Consider the following 27425-nt stretch of genomic DNA (forward strand, 5'->3'; position numbering starts at 1 on the left):
TTTATTACTATAGAACTTAATTTTGTGTAAAATTTTAGGAAATTAACAAAACAGGGACAATTTTGAGAATAATGTCAACATTTATTACACAATAACCCATTTATTATTTTTTTAATACAATATTCTTTGTAAGAAAATTCAAAACTTGTTTGGGTTAGAATTGATTGGAATGAAACATTTGCATCATTTAAGATGCATCAAATTACAAATAGAATTTTTAGTAACAGCAAATTTCCACTCGAATGAGTTTCATAGGGCTGTATACTTAAAAAATTCTGTCATTATTTAATGCATCTTGTTTGCTAATTTTTAACGGATCGTGAATGAGTTGGAGATGGTATATAATTCATGAATTATACAATGACAGTTCTGTAGTCCTACTAAAAAGCTGTGATAGATCTTAGATTGATATTCATATATGTGGGCTAATTAAAGAAGAGGAAATAACAATCAGTAATCTAAGTCTATACACTACAACATATTAGTATTATTGTAAAGTTAATGTCAAAAGAATGATTAATAAATTTAATAAAAATGAGTAAATATAACTATAATAGATAAAAATAGATTATTTGATAAGACCCTTAGCTCTAAATAAATCTCTCATCAAACCCTTTAAGTACCCAATTTCTCGTTGTAAATCTGTTACTTGAGTTTTCAGTTTTTCATTGTATTCAGTGAGCTCACGTTCTTCACCTAATATATCTTTTATTTCTTGCTTTTTTTTCTGCCTGTACCGTGTTGCCGCATTTTTATTTTGCTCTTTTTTTCGAACTTTTTTATCTTCGATCGATGGACGGGAATAAGGTTTCTGACGATTCTTTGTTGAAGCACATGTAGATTGTTTCGCACTCTTTTTTTCGGATTCTAAAATCCAATCTGGATCGTCAACGGAATCTTCCGATGAAATGTAGCTACCACCTGAGCTAGTACAAGGACTAGATGGTGGAATATCTTCTGTATACAACCGTACATATTCGTCTACAACAGCTAAGTCATGTGCAACATCCTCCAATGGTACACTTTTTGGATGCCATTGTACAGGTACTTCATTTACATACGATTTTTCCTCTGGAACTGCTATGTCATATATGGGTTGATGATTAGGATATAATGGTTGTACAGGTTGTAAAGTAACAAGTAATTGGGTATCCACATTTAATGGTTTATGTGGTGGAGGTGATTGAGGAGGTGTAAGTGTGGAACTTGATGAAGGGACTATTTGATGACAAGCTTCTACATCTTCCAAAACGGTTTCAAACTCTTGTAAGAGAGTTTGTGTGTCATCATGATGGAGAGGAGCTTTTGGAATTTCATTATATGTTGTTGTTTTGATTTGTCCAGTTTCAGCAACTGAGAGTTCCTCAAAAATAGGTAATTCTATCTTCTCCTCTAACCAATCTGAAAAAGGCTCTGTAAAAAATGAATCATTTTATCAAATACAAATAGATACCATTTAGTTTTGTAATTAATGTATATGTACAAATAAAAAACAGAAACTGGAGAGAACAGATAACAGTAAATTTGTGCTCTCTTTTTTTTTACAGATCTGAATCATAGGAATTTTATATCATTAAAAATATTGATAGCATATTAAATTTTGATAAATAGCAGTATTTACATGAATTTATTTTATCAAATATATTTGTAATTTTGTGATCAAAATTATTAGAAAAATATGATGAAAGATGTCTCAAGCAAATATATTAACAACTTATTAATCTTCTGAACATGAAAGTAAATAGATAAAAATTGAAAACAATACTTGTGTAACTTGTTAACTTAGGAGTTAACAGTACTTTTACTTGTATCTTGCATAAAGAATAAGTAGGAGTGGTACATTGATGTATATATAATTTCATGGACGTTACTAGTTTAACTAGAAAAACAAGTTCTTGATTTGCAATTTCTTTGGCTTCTAACACGACAACCAATACTAATACATTAGTGGCATGGTTATGTAGAGCATAATTGTTATCGAAGATATAATATACTTCTCAGTAATGTCTGAAGTTGTCTTCAAAAATTGAAAAAAAGATCCACTTTTTCTTTGAAATTTAAGTTTACAAATTAAATTTGTAAATAAAAAAATCAATGGAAAGTTTTGAGATGTAGCCAGATTCGATTTTCTTTGTTTGTCACATTTCAATTTTCTTGTTCAGTTTCCAGATAAGTAAAATTCGATTGTCAAGGGAAATATTAAAAAAATTTCTACATCAAAACTTAGTCTACAAACAAATCCTATCTCCTAATTCTTGTTGGATCTTGGATCAGAGTCTAACTTTAAATGTTATCTTCATTTAAATACAGAGGGCATGGGGTTAGATAAGAATGTCCTCTTTTTATTGTAAGGAGTTGTTGTAAATATTACTATTTTGCCACTAAAAAATGATAAAATAAAATAACTTTAAGTAAATTTATTCAAAAATAAATTCTGAAGTTCGATTTCTGGTTTTTAAAATAGCATAAATTATTCTCCACCTTTATATATTATCATGATAAAGTATTAAATGATTTAAAAATACGAATATAAATGATTTAAATATTTGGCATACTTCTTTTTTACGCTATATAATAAATACTAATTTAAATATAAGTCCGAGACTTGAGAAAATGTGTATAATATCAAAAATATATTTTTCCAAATTAAAAAGTCAATCATCGAAAATAAATTTATAGTTACGCGCGGTCAATAACGTTACACATGATGTATAACTAAAGAACTTTTTAAGTTATAGATGAATTTAACAATGTAGTAATTTCATAACAATTGTTTGTAGACATCGATAGATTCGATCCAATTCTGTTATTCGATTATAAGAACAATGTGGCAACAGCGTTCTGATATGCGTAATAAAGATATTTTTTCATTGGAGCGAATGCTAGAAAGAGAGAGGAAATGAAACAAGCGAAAGGAAACGTACCACTGTAACATATAGCAGCCATTATCACGTGTGTCTGTTTTCGCCTAAATTCTTATTTAAAAGAAAGAAAAGAGGGGGGGGTATACATGTGTTATAATTAAATGAAATAAAAAAACTGTTTTTTTAATAAATATGGTGGTTTTCGTCGACGTAAAGCAGCCAAGTCCACCAATGGGACGCGAATCGTATCGATTCAACGTCTTTTTACAAGTTTTTGGGAGTTGACAATGATTTCTCGGTTCCACGTGTAGCGATATGCGAACTGCATGCTATTATACAACATTAGCACACTCCAGCATCGAGAAGCTAGGCCTTTTTCTCCGTTCACTTTTAAAGGTGCCAGTATTGATAAAATTCTTGTTCTAGACACGAATCTTTTTAACTATTATATGCATATTATCCAGTTTCGTTGGTTGTATTTCTTGCGATCAATTTAAATTATACGATCATGGGATACTACGCACTTCACCAATCACTTGTCATCGATTATCGATCAATATGATCAATTAAAAATCACCATAAACGATGGTTTCAGTCCGACGGAAACTGGTTTGAAATTTAATATTTATCAGTTTATGTAGTTCGGAGTTCCACTATCGATCGAAACAAATATTGTGAGCACGTGCAATAGGCTAACGTATGTTATGAAAAACTCACATTCGAAATGAATTCGATTTTGTCTTTTTCAAATGAATAATGTTTATAGACGTTTAAAACTTAAATACAATACTGTATATGATTCACAATAAAGTATTAAACAGTCAATTTTCTCGGCTGTTTAGATCACTGACATCGTCGACGACTCACGTTTCAAATTATAATGAACGTGACAGATTCTACTACACTGAGAGAGATAGAAATCTTTCTTAACTCGTATAGAAAAACGATTTTTGCCAGACTATTGATAAATATAAAACAATAACAAAATGTATTAAGTTTGTCAAACGATCGAGTATCGATAGGAAATTGACTTGTAATGAAACTAATAGACAGAATCGTACGATCAGCTTGCAATACTGCGAGAGACCACTCCTGCTTATCTTTGGACTTTCCCCTCTGACGCCCCTACTCCAACACCGTTAAAACACACGTCATTCCCCTATCGGCCTTCAACCAAAGCCGTTTGTATAGAGGTTAACCAGTTTGTCCCACTCTCCTTTCCAGAAAAAAAGAAAGGAAAATAAGATACATGGTAGAGGAAGTGAGAAGAACGAAAGCGATAGGAATACATCGACAATGCAGCCGGATAAAACGCTAACATTTAATTTCTATGCTTTAAGTGCACACAATTTTGAAAACTACAGGACACTAGTTTAATAAATGCAATAATTGCAATTAGACGGTTTATATATATATATAAATCAATTAGAAATATTCGTTCTTCACATTCACATACGGTTTGTTTTGGACATAGCATATTACAGTAATTTCAGATTTATGTCAATTCTACTTATCCTCAAAGTAATTCAAGCATAAAAAAGTCTAAAATACAGTTGAGGAAACATGCATTTTTTAAACCAACATATAGGTCTCTACATAAATATTTTTGCTTGCAAAATATGTGCTTTTTAAGTACATAATTTGATGTTTATATAAAACAATTTTGTCTTTCCATTATACTTAAAATGAAAGTTGCAGTAGTTTACATTGTACTGATTATAAACTTGAATTAGTAGATTACATTTATGTTTAGAATGTCTAAATCTAAATCTAAAAAAAATATTTTGATATAGTAACTGATTACAAAAATGAGACGTAAGATATACGAGCAATATGATCCTAAACTTTTAATATTTCTAATTCATTTGTTCATAAATTAATGTGTATAGGCTTATTATAAGGTCAATACAGTTTGTAAGAATTTTATATGAATATTCTTACCTTCTTTAATCCATTCATCTAATTTTTCCAGAAGTTTTGTAGCCACTTGTGCACGAGTAGGATGGTCCTCATATGCAGCAGGTGTAGCAACTTCTTTAGTAGGATCTACAGATTTATCATCAAATAAAAACCAATCATCTTCAAATTCATTCGACAGTGTCCCACTAGGGGATACTGGCTCGAACTTCCATAGCCAACTTTCCTGGTCCTGATTGGATGTCATTGTCGTTATAGTCCCAATCAAGATGTGTTAAAAAAAGATGAAAAGAAATTTGTGTCGGCTGTGCGACGTAGCTCAAAATGAGCGCCATATTGGCTCTGAAAATATTAAATATGTATTAAGGATAATGTAAACAAATACATATGACAAATTGAATAATTCTGTGTTATTAAATGCATTTTGTTCCTTATTAAATATTTCAAGTATGATATAAGGAGACACCTTATTATTTGAAATTTGAATTGCAAATTCTAAAACAGAAGAAAATAAAAACATAATGGAAACATAATGTGAGACATGAAAAATGAATTATTTATTAATCGGAGACTATTAATAAATTACATCATCTATACACGTAATTGTATCGTTTATTCGTTACATAAGTTAAAACAATAAAATATAAAATGTGAGAAAAATGATCAATTACATCTTCATGACGCAACATTAGATCATGTCATCTGGCCAAATTTTTTGATCGTGTTTCGTGACTTAATCGTGCCATAACCTGATTTTGGAACGTAATGTGTAATAGTAACGTAACATTGAGGGAAAAAGATGCATATTAGTTGGTGAAAGGAGTGTTTTTTAAGTTTAAGCGATCTATGGTAGTCCCGGACCTCGGGCATGGATACGATCCACAAAATGGCAGACATATCGTACAATGATCCGAATATCGAATACAAAATTAGTTTTTTTTGGATGATAAATATTACTTACTCCATGATTAATTAGTCGTGTCGGCACACTTGCGTGTGCAAGCTGTTTCGTGAACTACTGACTCATCTTGCTCGTGATGCGAAATATAGAAAATATTCAAACGTCTTTCCTTTGTGACACATGGATGGCGAATGAGCGTCTCTTTCGGAGAATTTGACCGCTGAGGTCACGTGATTAGGGAATGCGTACGCAAAGGTGCTCAGTTTGAATCATTTTCATGGATTTTCTGCGCAGGTTATGTCACTGCGATATTGTATATTTTCTCTTTTTTTTTTACTTTTTATGCGTATTGTTATAATTACTACTTTGATTTGACAGTATTATAACTCTATATATAATTATTAAAAATTTAGTGGTAGTTTTTAAATGTAATATAAAATACATTGTAATTTAAATGTTTTCGTCGCAAATTAAAAGAACTGTGGCTTAATGATTTATAGGACACGTGTTATCTCTCGATAAAATATGTTTACGCGTATCTTTTTATATTTTTTATTTTATAGTCATTAAACTTTATTATTCGAAAAAGAAATACGACTTAGTGCAGAGATTGAGATGGCAACTCTTAAGGCAATGCAACACAAATGGAGAATGAAAGGGATATTTTGCAATACTTAACATAAATAACGAACAGATATTTTCAATTTGATAAAAAACATTTATTATGTAATCATACTTTCTAAAACACATTTATGAGTGGTTGTTTCGAAATACGCGGGAATTTTAATCCTTGACAATGAATTTCATATTCCTCTATGTGATTAGTCAAGTAATTAATAAGAAATCATATCAAATACATGAAATAATGATATTTCTTTGCACTTCGTACATCTTGTACATCGTATATCTATGTATATTAGGACTCAACTTCGTAACAATTATCAAATATACATATACTCTTGACAACTCTTTGACAACTACACGTTGTCTGGTGGTTAGTTACTTCTTTTCTGCTTGAAATAGTCATTCCTTAAAGTCTTATTCATAAACATTCCAAATATTATTCTTATTTGTACCGGTAAAAGTAGTACAATGATCTTCTGAATCCCGTGGTTCCAATAGCCTGTACTGGAATTTGTCTTTCCAAGCGTGTTAATCGCATTTTTGGCATATGTCGTCGTACTGGGAATAAAAATACTAGATACCTGTAACGTTATTAATTAATTACAACCATTATCTGCAAATCAATTCACTTATTTTCACGTATTTATCTTCGATTTACCTGTAATCGATCGCTGAACGCGTTTATCTTTGTATTTACGAAAAACGGGGTCAAATGCTGTACAGTTATTCCACATTTGGAATATTCGGCTCTGAGCGCCTCAGAAAAGCTTTTGATGTAAATCTTTGTTGCTGCGTACACGGTCATTAATGGCAATGGTTGAAATTCCGAACCGGATGATATGTTAACGATAGCGCCTTTTCCACGTTTTTGCATTTGTCCGATGACTATTCGTGTCATTAATGTAGTAGCTCCAACGTTGACATTGATGATATCCCATAATGTGTCTTCTGGGACTTCTCCAACATACATCGGATAACTATACTGCATACCTACGTTGTTTACTACAACGTTGAACTAGGATTATATTTATAACCAGACGATCATTTTATTTTACGTTAACGACTTCCAACAAATAAATATCATGTTGCGTAAAAAGCAAAATTTATAAACGGATTCATAAATGATACATAAATGATGAGGATGTCTCAGTTACCTAAAATACCAATTGGAATATCTTTCAGTTGTTTTGCAAGCTCCTCAAAAATTTCTTTGCCTTTGCTGAAATCCGCCACGATCACCTCTATTTTGATCGTCGGATTCTCTTCCATAATTTCATTTTTTGTTTTCTCCAATTTCTCTAGAGTACGACTGATTAGCACCAGGTTTATTCCTTTTGCAGCCAACTCTTTTGCGTAAGCTTTGCCAATCCCATCGGTGGACCCGGTTACGACTTAAACGAAATATTTCTCAATATTTGACGAATACATACGTTATATATTTGAGTAATTCTTACCTGCCCAATCGCCGAACTTTGCTCGTAGATCGACTGGTTTCGAATTAATTATCGGCACGAGGATCTCCCATAGCGCGCCACAAATTCTGCTTGCAGAATTTGAAAACGACCACAACACCAGCACAATGACGAATAGCCAGAATACAACTTGTAGCATTTCCCTTTGAAGTAATTATCTCGTTTTATAGTTCCGAACAAAATGATAGGAGGTTGTTGTCTGCAAAACATTTTATGTTCTAATTTAAATAAAATCGAGAAGATTGATCATATGAACTTTTTGTACAAGAAAATAATTTCGATGATGATGAAGAATCTTTAAACTATTAGTTCATCAGTTTAAAATATTTTATAATTTATTTTCTATATATAGAATTACAAGCATAATTCGCGTTGTTAATGTGTTATGTTACCTAAATTATTGGACTGTTATATTTCTCGTAAACAAATATGATAGCGATAATATGTTACGACCATGGCATGGTATGATTTTCACAAAATCCCAGTTCTGCTTTTCCTCACTGGTTTACTCGATTTTATACAATATTGCTAACGACGATAATCTCTTTAACTCCCTACGATACTTTGTTTTATTTACTTTTAGGCGATGGTTAGTCAACAAAGACCGAAACGAGACTGAAGCTACTTGTGATAGGTTGACGGTACAAAAGGCGACTGAAGGCTAAACACTTTCTCCAGTTGGTATAAACGACATGACGTGACGGACCAACAGGTGACTATAATTCGGTTCCTTACGTGTACGAAGTGCAAAATGATAGAATTATTTCTGTTTTACCTTCTCTAGGCGACTATTTGTTGTCGACTCACGCTAGATCTGTCGGTAGAAATATATTTGATTAGAACTCTTGCATTTGTTATGCATCTCATTAATTTTTTATTCTTTGTAATTATTGATCACATGTTATTCGATTGCAGCGAATGGAAAATCCTAAATGCTAGTAATTAACAAGGTTGAAGTCATTATTGCACTTATTTATTCAGATTTAATTTTTTTTCACCTTATATACGAAGTGGAAAAAAGAACGAATTGTATATTAAATAGCCAACAATTTATATTATGGTTAAGATTGTCCTTCTATGATATGCATGTTTTCTATACCATGTAATTTTTCTATGACTATCTTAACAAACTTAGGGAATCTTAATAAAGAGAAATCAAATTTTGCAATATCTACCAGACGAATTCGTGGCAACCCCAGCCTCGGAAAGTGGGTACACAGGTGAAGAAAAAGGATGGTCACGTTTGCCAGCGAAGAAACGAGGATGGGACGTAATAGACGCGCGCGCACAGTTTCTTTCACTTCTACAAACTGGCACCACGTTCCATTCTTATGTCAGAGGGGCCTCCGAGTCAAGGCAATAGCCGTTTGTCCATCGTATCGGCTCGACCGTCCGAAGTATTTCATGTCGCGTGTCTATCTCGAAATCTTCGGCGTTTCTAGTGACTTTTCGCGCCACGCGTTTGTCATCGATTAATCAAATTAGATTAAAAAATTTGACTGGATGTGAACTCAGTTAAATGTAGGTCGTTTTATCTAAGAGGCAGTTTGTCTGCGATATTTTTTGGAACGAATTCCCAAGAATTTTGGGGGGACGTTCGATAAAGTTTTTACGAAGGTGTACGAGCCAGCAAAACATGCCACGTAGAATTTGACAGCGCATGGTCCAATCTGTTGACGCCTAACAGGTGAGTCTCTTTCATCTTTCGACTATTTGAGGACGATGACGCGTGTTCGAGTAATTTTCCGGCTCGACTGTTCGCGTGTTCGTGTTGACAGTTAAGCACGACGAATATCGATATCTCATGGCATCGATAATTTCTATTGATGCAAAAGATAAACGTAAGTATTTATCACTATGGTTCTTAATCAGAAGGAGGACTCGCACGATACGGTCAAGAACGAGTTCCAATGCCATTGCATAATGGAATACGAGATTCGATTGGTAATGTCGTTCGATTATTAGACCGCTTTATTGACGTAATGAATTTTTAATGTCTATTATTCCATCTGCAGCATAGTTCACTTTCGTATTTTAGTTTCAACCGATATCATGGTCGAAGGTTATCGAGAGGTTAGCTCATTTATATTGAATGAGTCTCGTTCGTTCGCCGTTAATCCTTCGTTCATAATTACTTGGATAAGGGAATTTCGAAATAAATCTAACGATAATTATTAGAATGATTGTAAAAATGTCGTCTATTTGTTTTTCTGTGGTCTTTTTGACGTTAAGAGTCGGCGTTAACAGCTGAAGCGTCACCGATAACTAAGGATCAGTTATAACGGGCATAGTAATTTCATAGCCATGAATATCGATGTCTCCATTCATGAATCCAGAAGGTATTTAGATCAGGATGCTTTTTTGCATGAAACTTGTCAGTTCCCATAGTTGTTATCTTAAACCTTCGTAGGATGTTATAAGTAAAATGATAATATAGAAAGATGCCGTACGATGACAAAATTATCTTGATGAGTGCAAAATATTTAATTTTTGTGCAAAAATTTATTAGCCAGTCTATCGAGTATTTTATTCAATTTTTATGAATACAGTGTCATTTTATAATGCTGTCTACTTTTTTATTCCATAGAAAATCGTTACGTAACAGAAATTGATACTCTGTTATCGTAATCTATTTTTGAACTTACATACTAACGTTTAATAAATTAATCTAAATTTAATCTTTGCAAAGAAATGGTGTCATGGCCTAAAAGGGATATGTATGTATTATGAAATTTTAGAACAGGTCTTCTCTCGAGAGATCGGATGAATTTTTTCTTCGCGGAAAAGTGGTATAGCTTCAAGCCGTTTCGAATTAAACGTAGCCCACTTTTGCAGCTTGTTAGAGAAGTATGCTCTAGATATCTAGATGTCAAATGTACCGTGCGCTGTCCATTCAGAACCGGCTTTAAAGGACTTTAGTTGGAAAAGAATTCGAAACGGTGGCGCTTGACCTGATTATCGTGTCTTTTGGATTCCGGTTACGATATAGATCGTTCTATGCTTCGACTGCATTGATAATTATCGAATGTATTTAACTTATTTCTTGTTTTCTCTTTCGCAATGGTTAAATAATTCGTTGAGTTTGTGCGTGATTTACGAAGAGTGAATGCATGGCTGGAATCGGGAGAATTGACATCAATGACGTTTAATTGAAGTAAGGTGGCTGAGCTGCTGGTATTTCTCAAGCGATTAAAATTGACTCAGCAAAGCATATAACACGATCGCGAAAGCAAACATTTTACGTACCTCAAAATAACATTCTTTCATTCTTTTTTCTTTTCTTTTTTTTGAACGATGTTTTCATACGTAAAAAATTCCGTTTGTAATGGAATGTATTTTTGAACTTTACAGGAACATTTGAACAAATAAAAACGCTTGATAAATAATTCTATATCAAGATAAATCAATGTCCCGGGTGGACGGAAAGGACGATGACAGAATGCCGTGTCTGGGGGACAGTTCTGTTTCTTATCAATATTTCAAGTTTAATGGTAGATACGAGCGCATTTGGGGGACGCACTTTGACGAACGATGAGAAAGGAAGATCCTTCGAGACGGAGGATTCTGTATACTCTTGGACAGGACCGAACGCCCTGGCGAGATCCGCTTTGGTGGAACGTCAGGAGAGATTACAGTACAATTGCGAGGAGATCTTCGAAGTCAGAGACTCTCTGAATGAGGATCTGAATCCAGAATCCTTTAGGAATATTCTCGTCGACGAACAACACGAACTTTTATATTGTTACGTTCCCAAGGTACAAATAAATTCTAGATAAAGGAAGCAAGAAAAGGAGTAGGTAATTTTACGAAAATAATATTTCAGCCAAGAATCGAAAGAATTATGAAACCTTTTGATAGGTTCTATTTAAAACATGGGCCGTGGAACTTTTTTAGAAAATGTTCTCACATTATAAGTTTCGATGAGGATAGATAAAGAAAAGTTCTTGAAAAAAAAGTTTTAATTTGGATAGAGCTTATAAAATATAAAAATAAAGATTTTCTTATAACAAGAAGAGATATTTTATTCATCAATATTAAATCAATATTCATTAAAAGGTTCTCAATTAGTGTAACAAATACCATCCAATGAATAGTAGTACAATAATATTAACTAATTATTACAGTTATATTTTGAATATTCTGAATATGTTATTTATTTATTTATAATATTTGTTTCAATTCAATTCGATATATTTATTTGTAATGAAAATAACAGTTAGGAAGGTAGGAATGTTACTGAATACATACATGGTATTATATATATCATCTATATGTATATTATATTATAGAATTGCTATGTATTTCAGATTATTTACATTATAAAAAAGTCTTATCTAGCTAAGAATAATAATTCTTGACAAATCCTCTTTTTTGCTCAGTACTTATTATGAAATATTTAATTACTTATATTATGATTTTCATACCTTTTATTCAATAAACATATTCATAATAATAATTATTATTTAATAAAATTAGTACTATTATTAAATATAATTAGTACTAAATAGTTTATTAGCTTTATTTATCTTATGGATCTTTTTTAATACACGGTTTAAAATAACTTGTTACCATGGAACTTTTATTATACACATTCAAAAATGTACATTCCATTAGAACATTTTTTAAAGAAGCCTCTAAGGGTAACATGTCTTTGCATAAAAACTCCACGGGAACAAATATTATCTTAAACGAAACATATAAGTTTGTGTAGAATTTTTTTTAAAAACGAAAGTAACTCTTTATTTCGACCCTTGATTTCAACAGATTCATAATGTTTAGCAAAATATCACACATTTCGTTCTTAAACTTAACTAATAATAATATATTTTCCTGATCTTTAACAAAAAGCTTGATTTCTCTACAATACTTCCAATAATGTCGTTCGTCAAACATATTAAGTAAGTAACTGGAAATTGTATAGCAGAGCGTTTTACAACTCGTACACGATCATTACGGACGTTATCTGTTATATTATTGTGGTTCTTTTGTTTCATTCTAAATCGACGGATTCGTGTATCAGGTTGCGTGCACGAACTGGAAACGAGTTCTGATGGTGGCCACGGGGAAATGGCCAGGTAATGATCCTATGGAAATACCTGCTGATCAGGCGCATTCTCCAGGTACCTTTCAAAGGCTCACCAACTATACCTTGTCCGAAATAGAACGAATGTTGGCGACTTACGACAAGCTGATCGTCGTCAGGCATCCTTTGGAAAGGTTACTGTCCGCCTATAGAAACAAGCTGGAGGCGAAACACGAGAAGAGTTCGAGATACTTCCAAACTCGTTTTGGGAAGAAGATTATCAGGGTATCGCTTAATTTTTGTTTCTTTTTCCCTCTTGTCTCGCATGAGAGAGATATCAAAGAAATTACAGTGAGAACGTTCTTTCTTGCAGAGATACAGACAAAACGCCACTGTAGAATCGCTGAGAAATGGTGATGACGTGACATTTAGAGAGTTTGTACAGTTCGTCACAGATGATTCGTCGAATGAGACACGAAACGAGCACTGGAAGCCAATTTACGAGCTCTGTCATCCATGCCTGGTTAATTATAATCTCGTCAGCAAGTACGAGAGCTTAGTTGAAGATGCCACAGAAGTTTTGGAACGGATGGGAGTCGAGTCAGTCAAGTAAGCGTTTACTTTATCCTTGTTTAGATCCGATATAGATGAGCGAATTTTTTCATGCTAGTATTTCACGCGATTATTACACGCTAGAATATTTCACGCATAAACATGACACGCATGATTATTTTACGCGAGAGCATTACACGCGCTAGCATTCCACATTTATTCCAGCAATCTATTGGATTATATAAGAAAATGTATATACTTTTTAGGTGTTTATTTGTAGAATTCAATTCTTATCTAGAAATATATGCGATATTTATTGAAGCAATATCGCGTAGTTGGCGCAATCAAAGTGTCCGACTATGAATGTTCATTCCTTTCAAAGAAATATTCCTACTTAATCCATTACTTTCTATTTCGTTGCTACGTGTATATTGTTCTTTGATCAACACGCGAAACAAAATCGGTCGTTTGCATCGTTCCTTTTGATTCTGATTAATCAAAATTAATTATTTTTATAGTTTCCCAACGAAACCAGTGAACAGTGAACCAACCGCGAAGAAACTAGAAAAGTATTATTCTACGTTGACGTACAAGCAACTTCGAAAGTTGGCAGATTTGTACAAATTAGACCTAAGGCTGTTCGATTATTCATTGGAGGACGTGCTGGGATTCTCGTTGGCATGACTGAATTTTCATCGAGGATTTTTGTGAATAATACGCTTCAAATTATGAATAGAGATGCGCTAACGGTTAAATAGTTTGGTATTTGTTCGTTTCCATATGTTCTGTTCTCAATATATGCAAGCATAACCAGTTCGCGTACGATCATTTGTACGGGTCTTTCCATCGTATTTATGCTCGTAGTTATTAATTAATCAATTGAATCACAGAGAACAATGTTGAAGCAGCATCGAACCGGTCGTTTCACAAATCTTTAAGGTAGCCGCTAGTCGAGCAGAAAGATCTTTTTCCTCCTTTGTCGTTGTTCTTATTTTTAAAACGCGCGGAAGCTCCCGTGCCAAGAATTTAAGGATATAAAAACCGGTTGATAGATTGTTTGTGCCAATGAAACAACTGTTGATAATTACTTTCGAGAATGATCTTCTTCGTGTCTATAGGTATTAAATATACGGATGTTATTGATGCAAATGTCGCCTTACCTATGTAGACACTTAACAGAAGATCTTGTGGATTGTGCCTTAAGCAAACCTGTAACAGAATTCCCGCCATATTTGTGTACCTACGTATGTTAGTAATAAGGATACAAAAATTGTACGACACACATTCCTATAATTAATCAATTGTATAGCGTATACTATAAGTTACCACCCAAGCCTTTCTTTTTACCGATACACTACTGTAATTCCATCGCGAGTGAAATAAAGAAATATTTTATAAAATTGTGTAATGTCCTACTTACTATACATAAATACACGTGGTAAGACTAAAGTGTAGTATTAGTCTGTATTTGATGAAAATCGATGAATTAGGTGTGTCTCTGGCAAATATTACGTAAATAGCTGTCCGAAGTTTAGATCGGACCTGTTCGCGAGCTTTGTCCATTATAAGGTTAATGTTTGATTTTCAAGTTAAAATTAGCCGAAGGTCTGGAAATGATGAACGATGTTAGCGTACATTAGCTAAAGAGGAACTGCTCTGCGTAGCTTAATCAAATGTTAAAACTACGCGAACGGAGTTTCGTCGGAGGTTAAAATAGCCTTAGCCATCAATCAAATCGAAAGACTCCTCTCTACTAAACGCTATTACTCAAGAAAGATCGATTAGAAATTCTCTTTATCTTTTCCATTATCTTTGTTCTCTTTAAAAGATTGCTATCATTTTGGAAGAAAATAATAGATCGTCGCGTTGGAATATTTTTGTGAATCATGAATGTTTTTTTTTTACGGAAAAGGTTTTATATTTTTGTTATACTTCGTCACGTGGGAAATACCGTGGCGCCAGCACGTGAATTCTGTCAACATTCCAAGTTCGACGCGTGGGCGGGAGTAATTTTCGCTTAAAAATAAGAGTTGATTCCTTTTGGTCTCTAGTATATAGTTAAATGACATCGACCGTTTCTTGCGACATGTTATAATTAAATTAACGCACCGACGGTGTACGGCTGGTTTGTGTTGTATTGGCCGTAACGCTGATACGCACGTTTACGCACTTGCCATTTACGTTGCGAGCCCTATTTAATACATCAAACCATTAGAGCCATCTGTAACTTGTACAGAGATAAAATCAGTAAGAGTGATTCATTGATAAATCATTCAATAAAGAAAAAGAAATAAAAAGACTGCAGAATGTTTTGTACGTAGAACTGTGGATAAATCTGTATCTTCATTGCTTCTGACATTTTTCCTCAAAAGGTGTATGAAAGGTATATAAAACATTTTAAATCAAATATTTCTTAGAAAAGTTCATAATTTGAGATACTAGAGACAATGTAATTTATGACGTATTTTAATGCTTCAGGTTTGGTTAATTTCTCACATTGCCATGATGCCTCTAAGAGACCGTTGACTCTTAACGATTCGTAATCGTCACCCAGATGACCTTGAACCCTCGAATATCTTTACGTCGATGATGATCATGAATCGATTCGGAATATTTTCCACCGAAGTTGTATCCGATATTCACGATGCTTAATATAACTCGAGGTGGCGGAACTCGTTGGTTTCTCACCAGTAAAAGACGGTGGTGGGACCTCGGCCTACCAATCCTGGATCAGATGTTATAAGGGAAGGTGCAACGTGTCGGTATCCGCGATCGAACTGGTGGGGATTTCACACGGTTCCTGGAGGAATTTCGGGATCTTCATTGTATCGTGAATCCTGCGTTGAGTGATCTAGTCGGAGATCGTACGCAAAGTGGCGCGGTGCTTGGTTATTCGTCTCGATCGTTTTCAGATTTCATCGTCTGACTCCAACGTTTCCGGTAATCAGCCGAATCTTTCAGTCGTCGAGCGAATTTTTGAGGGTTCCGTGATCTTTTTTCGAACTTTCGTTTAATCGACCGATTGACGGAAGAGGCGCCAGAAGGAATAAAAAAGAAATATTCAACACGACGATTAATATTTTGGGTATTAATATTTTGAGTATATGTATATCGTGATTACACCTGATACTGATTTTTCTTTAGTGTCGTGAATCATCCTCTGTGAATGCCGAAAAATGCCACAGGCAGCCCACGAAACGAAAAACATCTTAACCACGTACTTTATATTGATCCTCTTGCTGATTTGCCTCTGGTTGTTGTACTCGGGATTGTTTTAACTCTAGAATACATTCCTCGCCATGGTAAGTTCGCTTGCGATTATCCCTTGTAGACAATTGCTACGTAACGTCTGCTTCCTATTGTAGTGATCATTGAAGTCTCCGCAACAATGGTGCACTCTGTTACTTTACAACAAAATCTTTGCTTCATAGTAAAGTGTTGTATATTATCATTTTTATTTTTGTTGATTTTAGGAGTGAAGTAAGAAGCACGAAGAGTACCACACACGTTCGTCGATAACCAGATATCCTTGATAGATCTACGATTACTCAGGATATGCCAGATACCAGTTTTTCCTTCATCCAATTAACGACTGCTCCCTCTCCGCGTCGCATTTGCGACGATACCTGTTTCAAAATGAAGGAGACAAGCGTAATCCACTTAAGCTCTTTCAACGTTCTCTATGAGTTTCATGTTCGTCTACCCTTTTTCCCTACGATTTTATGTATTTCACGGACACGATAATTGGACGTCAAAGAGATAGTTCTATTTCTAATAAAAGGAATAGCCAAATTTAAGGTGGTTTCGTCAGAAACAGGGGCGTGACTGTACTAGTACGATGATCAAAGGGACCCGTATATGTTTCTCTCGTAAATTTGAAAAATTGTACCGCACAGGGACGACTATCGGGGCTGGTTACACACGTGGAAACGCGTTCGCCCGATGGCGAGCCAAACTCTGTGTGTAAATGTTGGAAACCAAATAAAGGGGGAAGAAATACTCGGCTGAAAAATCGAGGAAAAAATATCGAGTGCTCGCGCGTAGATAGAAAACATCTCGGGGTATACGTACGATGGTTAAGAAATACGTGGGTGTTAAGTCGAAAATAGCAACCGATGGTTCCAGCTCTTTTCGTCGCTACACGACGGTGGTAACACGTCCAATGTACAGAAAACTAAATCGGTATTTTCGATAGCACTTCCGAAAATAGACGATATGAACACACCTCACCTATCCTGAATATTTCCACGATATGAACACGTCCACGCGATACTGACCGAATTTCCACGGTTATTGCGCAACTTATTCGCTGCTATTTGTCGTGGATCGTGTTACCGATTCTGCCGTCGATTTCGAGTGTCTCGAATATTTTTACTTATAAATAGAATACCCTTAAGGAATGTTAATCGCCTTCCCTTCCTTCAATGTATCACAGCGAGAAACATTATCCTCCGCCTTTCCTGTTCCTCCGCCATCGAATAAACGTACATTTTCCTATCTCTCGTCGCATAATTTTACAGAACTTTCCACGGCCGTTCTAGATCGCTTTCAAAACGTTCCTATCGTATTACACGGCCATGACGAGAATTAATTACGCTGGCAGGCAACGGGGGAAGCGTGACTTCCGGTTTCGACACGGATCGAGACAAGTAGGCTGCACCGAGACAGCAATTAACCATCCTCGCACGTAATCCAGGAATTCGTAGTTCTTGGGTCTGTTGATTAAAGGTCTGTCCGACCAAGTGACATAACCACGAGGATAGAACATCAAAGCGAAAACACGGCGTGGCAAATATTTTTACTGGTCGATGGGTGGTAAACGTTGCCTCCGTTGGCGTTCCAGTAATCGCTCGAAATAGATCTAATTGCTCCAGATTCTCGCTGACTACGTGTGCTGGCCTGAGTTACACAATAAACCGCGTGTGGAATCCACGTAACGAATCGTTCGGACAAATTATTAGCTTGCGGTATCGGAAAAATCCACAGTTTCGATACAAAAGTATTCTCACAGGGAGAGAGAACGTTGCTAGATCTGTTCGAGGAATTTATTGAAATTTAATAAACACGTCGGCGACCGTTTACAAAGATCTCGTTGGTTGTGTGGTCTGTTTGAACCTCGTGCCTCTTATGCGCAAAGATTGCGCGACAATATAGGTAAACGAAGTAAACTATCTCCATGACGCTGAGGAAGCTGCATCCAAGGAACAAGCTAAAGATTCCACCGACTGATGCTGAAACGTAAAATAGCTTTTAAAGAAACTTATCTTAATGACGAAATGACAAGAATGTTTAAGCTCGGTACCTAAGAGATAAGTTTCGTCGGCGGCTGATAGAGTTAGCAGCATCTGGAAAGTTTGCGAATACATGTAAACTTTGATCGCAGTACCTTTGTCCGTCGTATTCCTGAAAGTAAATGTGCTCGAAATAAAAAGAAATGTCTAAATAAAAATTTAGAGAATAAATCAATAAATGCGAATTTAACTCACGGCAAGCTGGCTTTCGTCAGAGATATCAAATTAGGGGAATTATCGTAGTTCATGTTCTCGCACGGTGTTCTACAAGAGCAGGTGAAATTCTCGTTCTGTATGTCCTTCACGATACCTATCAATTTCGTATTCCTCTGGATGCAAGGCAAATGTTCTATCTCGCAACGCTAAAAATCGATCGAATTGTAATTTTGATGTTCGCGTTAAATATCTTTTTACGATAACAGAATGTGTTTACTGAGATGTTGTAGGACTCAGCTATGTTGTCGTAGATGAATGGTAAGCATCCGCATAGCTGTATCATGGCCTTGACTCTACAATTTGCGTAACAATTCGAGTAGCGATAAACAGAAAAATATTCCAAAGTGTTCTGATCCTCCGCTATGCATACGGGGACTAACTGTTTCTCTTTATTACGATGTTGAAGTCCTGCTGGCTTTTGAATGAGTTCCGGTTTTATGGCGATCTGCAATTCAACGATAATGCATTCTAGTAATCTCTACCTGTTTTATATCGAATAAATTACCTCCAACTCATGGTTCACTTGCAAGGTGTACATATTAGTATTAAGACCAGGATAATCCATTCTGTGATGTATCAATACCTGGTAAGAAAAAAAGGGGCGTGAGTAAATTAATATTTTTTGAAATTCGACTTAATCGATCGTTCCGCGAAGTCGTTTTTCCGTACCACCATGCCATTACTATTCACGACTCTCGTGGAACTACGCATGTCGTCTTGGGTGATCATGAACATTTCTTTATTGAACACGAGCTTTAAGCCGCTCCATAGTCCAAAATCAGCGGAACTCAAAGGCTTCGGTTTTGGTTGTCCCCTTTATATTATCCAGAAGGAAATGATCTTGGTTACATTAATTAAACGAAAGAAATCATTCTAGTTATAATAATATAATTTCTCGGATTTCTAGGATATTATCGAGATACTTGCTTCTGGGATCCTACGTAATTCTCAAGAAGATAGTTAAAGGAGCAACATAGTCCGTAAGAACTATACGAATGTTTAATGGATTTAGTGCAATCTATGCGTTCCGTACTCCACCAACACGATTCGAACATGTCCTCGCAATTGATTAGAGTTTTCACGAATCTCGCCACGCTCCACTTATTGGCATCCAAAAATTCTTTTAATTTGTCCATTTGTTTAAACTCTTTATTCATGTACGGATGAGTTATAAGATGTCCGTAGCTGTATTCAATTTGAAATTATTTCATCTATATTTCTTGATGTTTCTTGATAATTTTACTTGATATATATACGCACTTCAACATCTCTAACGCGAGTTCTCTGCTCACGTTCTCGGGTAAGATGGAGTTCTCCAAAATGGCCAGGCGTTTCTTCAGAGGAATTGGTATAGATGGACAAATGGTTACAGCAGGAAATGGCGCGCGGAATATCGGGGCATCGAAGGTTTGTATGTACGTGTTGGTCGGATTCTCGTTGTAACGACGCAAAAATTGCATTAACATCAAGCTCAAACCTGAAACGAGACGCGCGTTTAGTCGCGTGTACCTTTTTAGATGATGTACCTCGAAGGAATGACAAGTACAGACGAAACAAGTTAATATGGTAAAGGCCCACAGGATCTTCCCAAGAACTCCGACTTCTATATTCGTTTTACCGAAATATTGCAAACCATGTACAGAAGTGCTCTCCAGATAATCTGTTAAAACTTCTCGTGGTGTTGGATTTTTTTCCTCTTTCTTCGTTGATTCGGTTACATCCTTCGTGAGATCTGATTTGACGTTCACGTTAATTTTAGCAATTGATTGTCTTAGAATCGTGTCATTATGCTTCGTATCGAGATATAAGAAGTTCTGATTTTGGTTGTTGAATATTTTCGACATGGTTATCGTGGTATTTTTACGGTTTAACAAGCTTTCTGAGTATGTTCCTAGTTGATTGTTGCTTTAGTAACGTTCACGAAGCGATACTGATTCTTGAAATGCAGAATAATGCGTTTTATCATAGCACAACAGGATCGCGTGTCTGGTGTTCATGTAAATTATTCACTAACTATTTGAAAATTTAATAGAACATGTATGGTGTGGATGCTTACCGATCTTATCGCGATTAATGACACACTGAAATATCGAATTTGTACTCTGTTCAAGGTTCGAATAGCGATACCTATTATCTTCAGGAATAACCAGTTGAAATTTAAAAAATTCATGATTTAATTCTCTTCCGATGTGTAGCGTACAACCGCACGATACATCGTTACAATACTTTACATATAACAACTTACAAAATTATGACCATTTCTGTCATCACTTTTTATCACTTCTTTGTGTGAGAAGGAACATATATTCTCAAGCAATTTCACTTCATGAGATGAAAATTGATTTGAGATTACAGTTTCTCCTTCGTGTTACATCGTTCTTCTCTTTCCATTCCTTTTTTTTTTTTATTTACAACGTAAAACAACGAAGAAAAATGCCTAGCCTACGCAGCGAGTACGAATAAATAAACGAGGTGCACAACCAAATAATACAAAAGAGGGCTGCTATATGTACAAAATAAAAAGATACTCCCTTACGCTTGAACGTAAGAGAAACTTTATACACATCACAATGCTGTTAACTCGACGATCCTAATCACGACATGGAAGCTCTTCGAATGAATTTGCGTCAATGAATGCCTGGCATGGTTCGAATGTTCGAACGATTGTCCATGACGTTTCTTTTAGAAATCTTGAAACAGAGCCAGTTGTTCCGGTGGCAAGGGAGGCTGGGAACGCCAATCGGTTTCAGGATAATCGTCGAAACAGCTTGGGTCACCTGGCGCTTTTACTCGTGGTCTTATTGGTGGTGTCAGGGCTCTCTGCGGCACCTATTTATACAAAAAAAGTGTAATATAAAATCTGTAAAATCTTACTTTGATAGAGAAAGTAATATCGTTTAGAAAACTAAGATCATTTGGAAAAAAATATTTCTCTACTTTAATGGAAAACTAACATTATTCAGAGAACGATTCTTACATTAGTATTATTTATTAGTACTAGAAGCTAGTATTATTTAGTAAACTATTCTTGCTTTAATACAAAAATTAATATTACTGAGAAAATTATTCATACTTCAGTAAGAAACTAATACTATTTAAAAAACTATTCTTACCCTAATGAAAAAAAAAGAAATAATTTCACATTGACACTATCGATTTACTTGTGAAATTCATTAATTAATTACCAATGGCCATTCGACTAATTTAAACCAGCGATGCCTCTTCACGTCATCAGCCCCCTGTCTCATGTTCCCTAGTCTCTTCGTTCGATCTGCGATCAGAAGCTTCTTGATGAGATCCTTGGCGATTGGATCCATATGTTTTGGCCATTCTATTCTTCCACTTAATATCTTCTCATAGATGCCAAAGGGATTGTCATCGAAAAATGGCGGAAAGCCCGCTAACATTTCGTAGATGAGAACACCGAGGGCCCACCAGTCTACAGCTTTATTGTGTCCTTTGCTCTGAATTATTTCCGGCGCCAAATACTCGGGAGTGCCGCACAAAGTCCACGTCCTACAACCGATAATTTAAAATAATTGTTCTTCGAGATACGAAACGTTGTCCTATCGCGAGCAATTATCGATAAATTTGCCGTATGATTACATGTAGCAACGTTGAAATTGCTAATGTGTAGATAAGAATAAAAAAGACCTCCCGGAGCAAAGATACGATTTAAAAACTTGTAATTTAATAGTTAAATACGTATGAAATCCATACATTCCTACATGAACGATTCTAGCTTGAACAAGACAGCTGCACATATTATTATTAAACAAATGTTTGTGTACAGACGGCACATAGTAACTAAGAATAATTAATAACTTTCCACTTAGATTCCATCTGAATTTGCAAAAACATCTGTAATGTAATTATTATTAATCGGGTAAAAAAAAAATAAATAGACGATCGTTATATTACGATCGTTTATTATTGTATTAATCATTATTACGACCACTAATATATTAGAAATAATATCCTCTTACCTATCCGTGAGTTTCTTGGAGAAACCGAAGTCTGTAATTTTCAGGTGGCCCTGGCTGTCCAAGAGAAGGTTCTCAGGCTTTAGGTCCCTGTAAACGATGTGTTTGGTGTGCAAGTATTCCAAGGCACAGACGATTTCTGCTGCATAGAAGCAGCTGGTGGGTCCGGAAAATCGGCCAGCTGCTCTCAAATAAGAGAAAAGCTCGCCACCGGCTACGAATTCTAACAGCATGTATACTCTCGCCTCGTCCCTTCCGCTCCAGAGCCTGAAACCATGCTGATGTTAAAGCGGTAATGGTACAAGAGTAGAAATTTCCATAGTAGAGAAGCAGAAAAATGTAATTTCGAATCTAATACAAGAGAACGAGCTATTTTCTCTGTATCTTTTACAATACATGTACAATCGTTCACGAAAGATTAATATTTAAGTATCACTCTCGTCGTTCTTAATTACGCTTTCTTTTTCAGAAACTCCTTCGTTCGACTTTCTTGATCGTACGAAGGCACTTCCTCGCGTTGGAAGCGACAGTTTTCGATCGTAACCAACGGAACAATGTTACAGCTTGTCAGCGATCGAACGAGAGAAAGGAGAAAGCAAATCCGACTTACATGTTCACGATAAAGGGATGCTTGACCTCTTTCAATACGGTGATTTCGTTTCGTACGTGTTCCACTTGTTTCAATCTGATCACGTCTACCATTGAGAGGATTTTCAACGCTAAGGGAGTTCCTTGGTGCCTGCATAGCACCACTCTGCCAAAAGTGCCTGTACCTAAGAATAAAGACTCATTAGAATCATTTAATTCGTCAATCAATGTTTCGCATTACATTTTGTTACACCTCCTACCTGTAACAAATCAATTATTTGTTAATGATCAAGATTGCATATGATTTTCAAGGCTAAGGGTGTGCCTGAAGATAAACATTCATCAGAAACTCCTGTCTTATTGTAATCAATAACCTGTCACGATCTATCCTATTGTAATTTATAATAAATGATCTTCGTTGAATTCTGTTACACCTTTTGCGCATAACAAATCAATTGCTCTTTAATGATCGAGATTATCGATCGCTTACGTTCAGAAATGTGCATCTGGCAGTATGTGTCAATTATTCAAACGTTCCTTGTTCAAGGTAATGGCGCAAATAAAAAGAAGGTATCATTCGTGTTATCGATCATTCGAGGCAATGGGCAATTATCAACGCTCTCTCTAGTCGCATAATCCGTCGTCCGCGGTCTGTTTAATGCACTTTCCCACGAATGCTGGTGACTAAAGTTGGTCTGCTCAACGTACCGCGACCAATTAACAGAACAGCGATGGCTGCCGGGCCGAAATTAACCGGTAAATTGCATTTGCACGAGGTGTTCTCATCACGGACGGGCGTTTTGCGTATTTTAGAGTGGCATTATTATAAATGCGGTAAAATTGGCAGACGGCGCGAATAAGGGGCGAAACCGTGTTGTATACACTGTGAAACGATCGCGGTGACTGCCAGTGACAGCTGAAAACAAGTGTCAATGATAGAAAGACGAACAGTTTCCAGCGAAACGACGCTTTAAATATCGTGAAATTTGCGTAATCGATCGTCTCTGAATCTTTTCTCGTGACATAAAAAATAAACGAGGAAAAATAGCTTGTTTTATCGACTTGGCCCAAGATTCTGCTACGACTTAATCGTCCACTTTCGATCCGATATGATTTTCAAATTACTTTGTTGATTCTGACGCGTCGAAAGTATATACGACAGATACATCGATCCCGTGCGAATAAAGAGGAAGTCTTCGAGCGAGAATAGATTCGATCGGAGAAGGTTAATGTTTTAGGTAATATCGTTCATTCATCACGCTGGCTGTGGCTACATCGCTCGAATTACGCGCGCCAGACGCTTCCCCTCGACACGTCGTTTTTTTCCCGTATGGACACTCGAGAGAGGATTTTGGTGTGCGTCCAAAACTTGTTCTACGTCTCGAAAGCAGCAGCCTGCACATCTGTCGTGATCGATCACCGCTTACAAGCGTGTAGCCATTGCTTTACCTGTATAATTCAACAATGACCGAAGTAAATGGGACGATATGGGATCGATCGCTTATCGTTCTTCTACGTGCCCGATCATGTAATATTCTACTATCCTGGTTATCCAGATCCGATGGTTCGCTGATTAGAACCCGGACGTCCTGTTTGCTATTATATTTCACACGTAAATTGGAACACCCTGAAAATACGTTCAAAAGAAACTGGTCTACGGATGCTTCATGCTGTTTCATCATGCAACGTAATGTCTCCAGTTCTCGTTTCTATTAGCCAACGTCGGTCATTCGAAGAATGGTTACACAAGAGACGAAAGAGTGAAAAATCAGCTACGAAACACCTGCACCTTGCCGTGTAACTCGAACTTAACGAGCAGTTAAATATACACTCGGTAGCCTCTCACTCTCCAGTGGCCCACTTCCTTGCTTCGAGGGTAGTTCGCCTCGTCTCTGATGTTTTCTCGCGGAGAATCAACAGCACGTAACGAGTAACATTTGCGTTTTCAATTGATCTTAACAAATCTGTATCTCGTTTAAAGGATTCTTAAGCAATTATCAATTAATCCGATAGTACATAGTATTAATTCGATCTGCTAGTCGTATAGAGATAAAGTTACGAGTTCAACGAATCTCTATATAAGTGGTTGAACGGTATTCTATTCGAGTATCGATATAGAGACGAATAGAAAGTTTTGCAATGAACAGTAGGAGTTGCCAGTGAAAGGCGTCAGGATGAATAGCGTCGCGCTCACCTATGGTTTTGATGATTTCCAGATCGTCGATGTCGTATCGCGGCGAATCCTCCTGCGATCCCTCTTCGTCGGACGTCGTGTCCCCCGACATGCTTTATGAGCTACTGTTGTCGACGGTGTTCGGTGAAAGTTGCTGATTTATTTCCCTCTGCGCCCGATGGACACGTGGAAAGAAAGGAAGCGAGGTTCAACGATCCACTCGCGATATTATTAGATCGCGTGGCGACCGGTCGACCTCATATCTGCTTTTCGCAATTCTTTGTGACGGCTTCCAGTGTTCTTCGCCAAATTAACGAGCACGAAGTCCGAACACAGATGACACACAAAGCCGAGGAAGCGAGAATTTAATTTTCACGCGTGACAGGTGTGTAAATCGGATCACGAGCCGGGACAAACGCGAAAAAATGGAACGTTTTCTTTTTAATTTCACAGGGAAAGGAAACACTAAAGGATGCACTGGTATATTTGTCACGCGTGCTGGCTGTCAACGACCCTCTTTTCTACAGTTCCTCGCTCGGAGCGGTGAAAATGTGTGCGTTGATTTCACAAGTGTCATTTATGGCGAGCATGTACCGCGAGCCGTGTTGATAGAAAGAAAGAGAGGGAAAAAGAGAACAGTGGTCCTGCACTTTCCTGGTTTCCTCTTCGTTAATGTATGCTGCCCGTTTTTACGTGGCCGCTTGACGTTTGTTGATTTAAACAGAGTGCACGTGTTGCGTGTGCCGTCACGATCGCAGCTCTGCCGCTTTAGAAGCGGTCATCCTTGATACTCTGTTGAAACACGGAAGGGAAATGCGATATCTATTCAGCGACGTCCTTGTACGTGTATTATCGACCGTTTTTGCACACTGTCTTCCTCTCCGATTCAATCATAACAGGTGACATTCGATAACGTACTATACCTTTTTCGAAAGAAGAAAGGAAAGAGAAAATAAACAATTAACGCTCGGCTAACACGTGCGCGAAAAAACGCGCATAGATTCACAGTAACAGATTCTCAGGCACCTTACTCGTAAACTGTGGATCGCGATCGATCGGCAAGCCACTGTATCTCGTAACGATCTAACTTGCTCCAAACAGATCCTGTATCGAAGTGTGCGCGAGGATCCTAGCTTGTCTTCTGTCACATGATCTCTGGTGCGGTTCGAATGCCAAGCAGAACTAAACTGGTCACCGAGGGGTCTCAAAAGGCTGTCTATCCTTCTCTTGCCCCCTCCCTCCTGCCCCTTCACCCCTCCATCCCTTTTCATCGCGTTTCTCTCCCACCTCTCGTGCCGCCACCGGGAGAACTCTCACTGAGAGCACATCTCTCGTGGCCCCAGGTCTTTCTCCTTTATTTTTCTTCTTTTTCTGTAGTAACGAGAGAGCAGAGTGATTTATAGGCAGCGATCGCGGAAGATTCGCGGCCGGCCGCGAAGATAAAAGGCGGCATTTAAAAATACGGGTTGTAGCCGCGGAACGAAATCGTCATCGTGGACCCGTTACGCGGTTGCGTCAACGCGCTGCGGATTATAAAAGAGACTCGAAACCAGTCTCCTCTTTCTCCGAGAGCTCGGTAGATTTGTTGAAAACGAGATTTCCGACGAGAGTAATAGACAAACGAGTTCATGGATTTTCTTAAATGGACCTTGTGAATCATCCGATGAGAGTAGGACGAGAGAGTTGTCTCAGAATTTTTATATAGGAACCCTGTCATTTTTCTTGCGAGAAATATATCTTTATTTCAAGGGGGATGAGGCAGAGCGTAGGACATACGATCGTTTCTTGCCAAGCGGACATTACGGAAATAGTGATGATTCT

At 36.5% G+C, this 27425-nt stretch overlaps 5 protein-coding genes across 16 annotated transcripts; 1 reads left to right on the forward strand and 4 right to left on the reverse strand.

The window, feature by feature from the left end:
• Positions 1-60: 60 nt before the first annotated feature.
• LOC126866414 (activating transcription factor of chaperone) lies at positions 61-5909 on the reverse strand. Of its 2 annotated transcripts, XM_050619959.1 has the most exons (3): positions 5743-5909; positions 4806-5123; positions 61-1413 (listed from the first exon to the last, which is right to left on the reverse strand). In XM_050619959.1, the coding sequence occupies exons 2-3, from the start codon at positions 5026-5028 to the stop codon at positions 569-571; spliced, it is 1068 nt and encodes a 355-aa protein (XP_050475916.1). In that variant the 5' UTR covers positions 5029-5123; positions 5743-5909; the 3' UTR covers positions 61-568. The 2 variants fall into 2 exon arrangements, with proteins under 2 accessions (XP_050475916.1, XP_050475917.1); XM_050619960.1 differs by lacking the exons at positions 4806-5123; positions 5743-5909 and adding an exon at positions 2925-3958.
• A 477-nt stretch (positions 5910-6386) lies between these two features.
• Positions 6387-9100, reverse strand: LOC126866419 (inactive hydroxysteroid dehydrogenase-like protein 1). Of its 5 annotated transcripts, none has more exons than XM_050619972.1 (6): positions 8954-9100; positions 8554-8592; positions 7761-7977; positions 7461-7697; positions 6965-7308; positions 6387-6887 (listed from the first exon to the last, which is right to left on the reverse strand). In XM_050619972.1, the coding sequence occupies exons 3-6, from the start codon at positions 7915-7917 to the stop codon at positions 6678-6680; spliced, it is 948 nt and encodes a 315-aa protein (XP_050475929.1). In that variant the 5' UTR covers positions 7918-7977; positions 8554-8592; positions 8954-9100; the 3' UTR covers positions 6387-6677. The 5 variants fall into 5 exon arrangements, with proteins under 5 accessions (XP_050475929.1, XP_050475931.1, XP_050475930.1 ...); XM_050619974.1 differs by having other exon boundaries at positions 8514-8592; XM_050619973.1 differs by having other exon boundaries at positions 8356-8592.
• Positions 9101-9114: 14 nt separating this feature from the next.
• LOC126866416 (carbohydrate sulfotransferase 11) lies at positions 9115-14753 on the forward strand. 3 transcript variants are annotated; one of them, XM_050619965.1, is made up of 6 exons: positions 9115-9465; positions 11130-11533; positions 12799-12853; positions 12941-13086; positions 13175-13410; positions 13872-14753. In XM_050619965.1, the coding sequence occupies exons 2-6, from the start codon at positions 11210-11212 to the stop codon at positions 14035-14037; spliced, it is 927 nt and encodes a 308-aa protein (XP_050475922.1). In that variant the 5' UTR covers positions 9115-9465; positions 11130-11209; the 3' UTR covers positions 14038-14753. The 3 variants fall into 3 exon arrangements, with proteins under 3 accessions (XP_050475922.1, XP_050475920.1, XP_050475921.1); XM_050619963.1 differs by having other exon boundaries at positions 9118-9465; positions 12799-13086; XM_050619964.1 differs by lacking the exon at positions 9115-9465 and adding an exon at positions 9646-10932 and having other exon boundaries at positions 12799-13086.
• A 3631-nt stretch (positions 14754-18384) lies between these two features.
• LOC126866403 (sodium channel protein Nach-like) lies at positions 18385-21007 on the reverse strand. Of its 2 annotated transcripts, none has more exons than XM_050619937.1 (9): positions 20917-21007; positions 20121-20796; positions 19788-20045; positions 19530-19674; positions 19366-19443; positions 19078-19305; positions 18840-19006; positions 18656-18756; positions 18385-18584 (listed from the first exon to the last, which is right to left on the reverse strand). In XM_050619937.1, the coding sequence occupies exons 2-9, from the start codon at positions 20702-20704 to the stop codon at positions 18409-18411; spliced, it is 1737 nt and encodes a 578-aa protein (XP_050475894.1). In that variant the 5' UTR covers positions 20705-20796; positions 20917-21007; the 3' UTR covers positions 18385-18408. The 2 variants fall into 2 exon arrangements, with proteins under 2 accessions (XP_050475894.1, XP_050475895.1); XM_050619938.1 differs by lacking the exon at positions 20917-21007 and having other exon boundaries at positions 20121-20337; positions 20407-20903.
• Positions 21008-21010: 3 nt separating this feature from the next.
• Positions 21011-26840, reverse strand: LOC126866418 (cAMP-dependent protein kinase catalytic subunit PRKX). 4 transcript variants are annotated; one of them, XM_050619966.1, is made up of 6 exons: positions 26636-26840; positions 25626-26527; positions 23454-23616; positions 22847-23110; positions 22046-22376; positions 21011-21689 (listed from the first exon to the last, which is right to left on the reverse strand). In XM_050619966.1, exons 2-6 carry the CDS (start codon positions 25714-25716, stop codon positions 21543-21545), a joined length of 996 nt encoding a protein of 331 aa, XP_050475923.1. In that variant the 5' UTR covers positions 25717-26527; positions 26636-26840; the 3' UTR covers positions 21011-21542. The 4 variants fall into 4 exon arrangements, with proteins under 4 accessions (XP_050475923.1, XP_050475924.1, XP_050475925.1 ...); XM_050619967.1 differs by having other exon boundaries at positions 26631-26840; XM_050619968.1 differs by lacking the exons at positions 25626-26527; positions 26636-26840 and adding an exon at positions 23922-24849.
• Positions 26841-27425: the final 585 nt, after the last annotated feature.

The sequence above is a fragment of the Bombus huntii genome, chromosome 6 (assembly GCF_024542735.1).
Source record: "Bombus huntii isolate Logan2020A chromosome 6, iyBomHunt1.1, whole genome shotgun sequence".
Classification (NCBI taxonomy): domain Eukaryota; kingdom Metazoa; phylum Arthropoda; class Insecta; order Hymenoptera; family Apidae; genus Bombus; species Bombus huntii.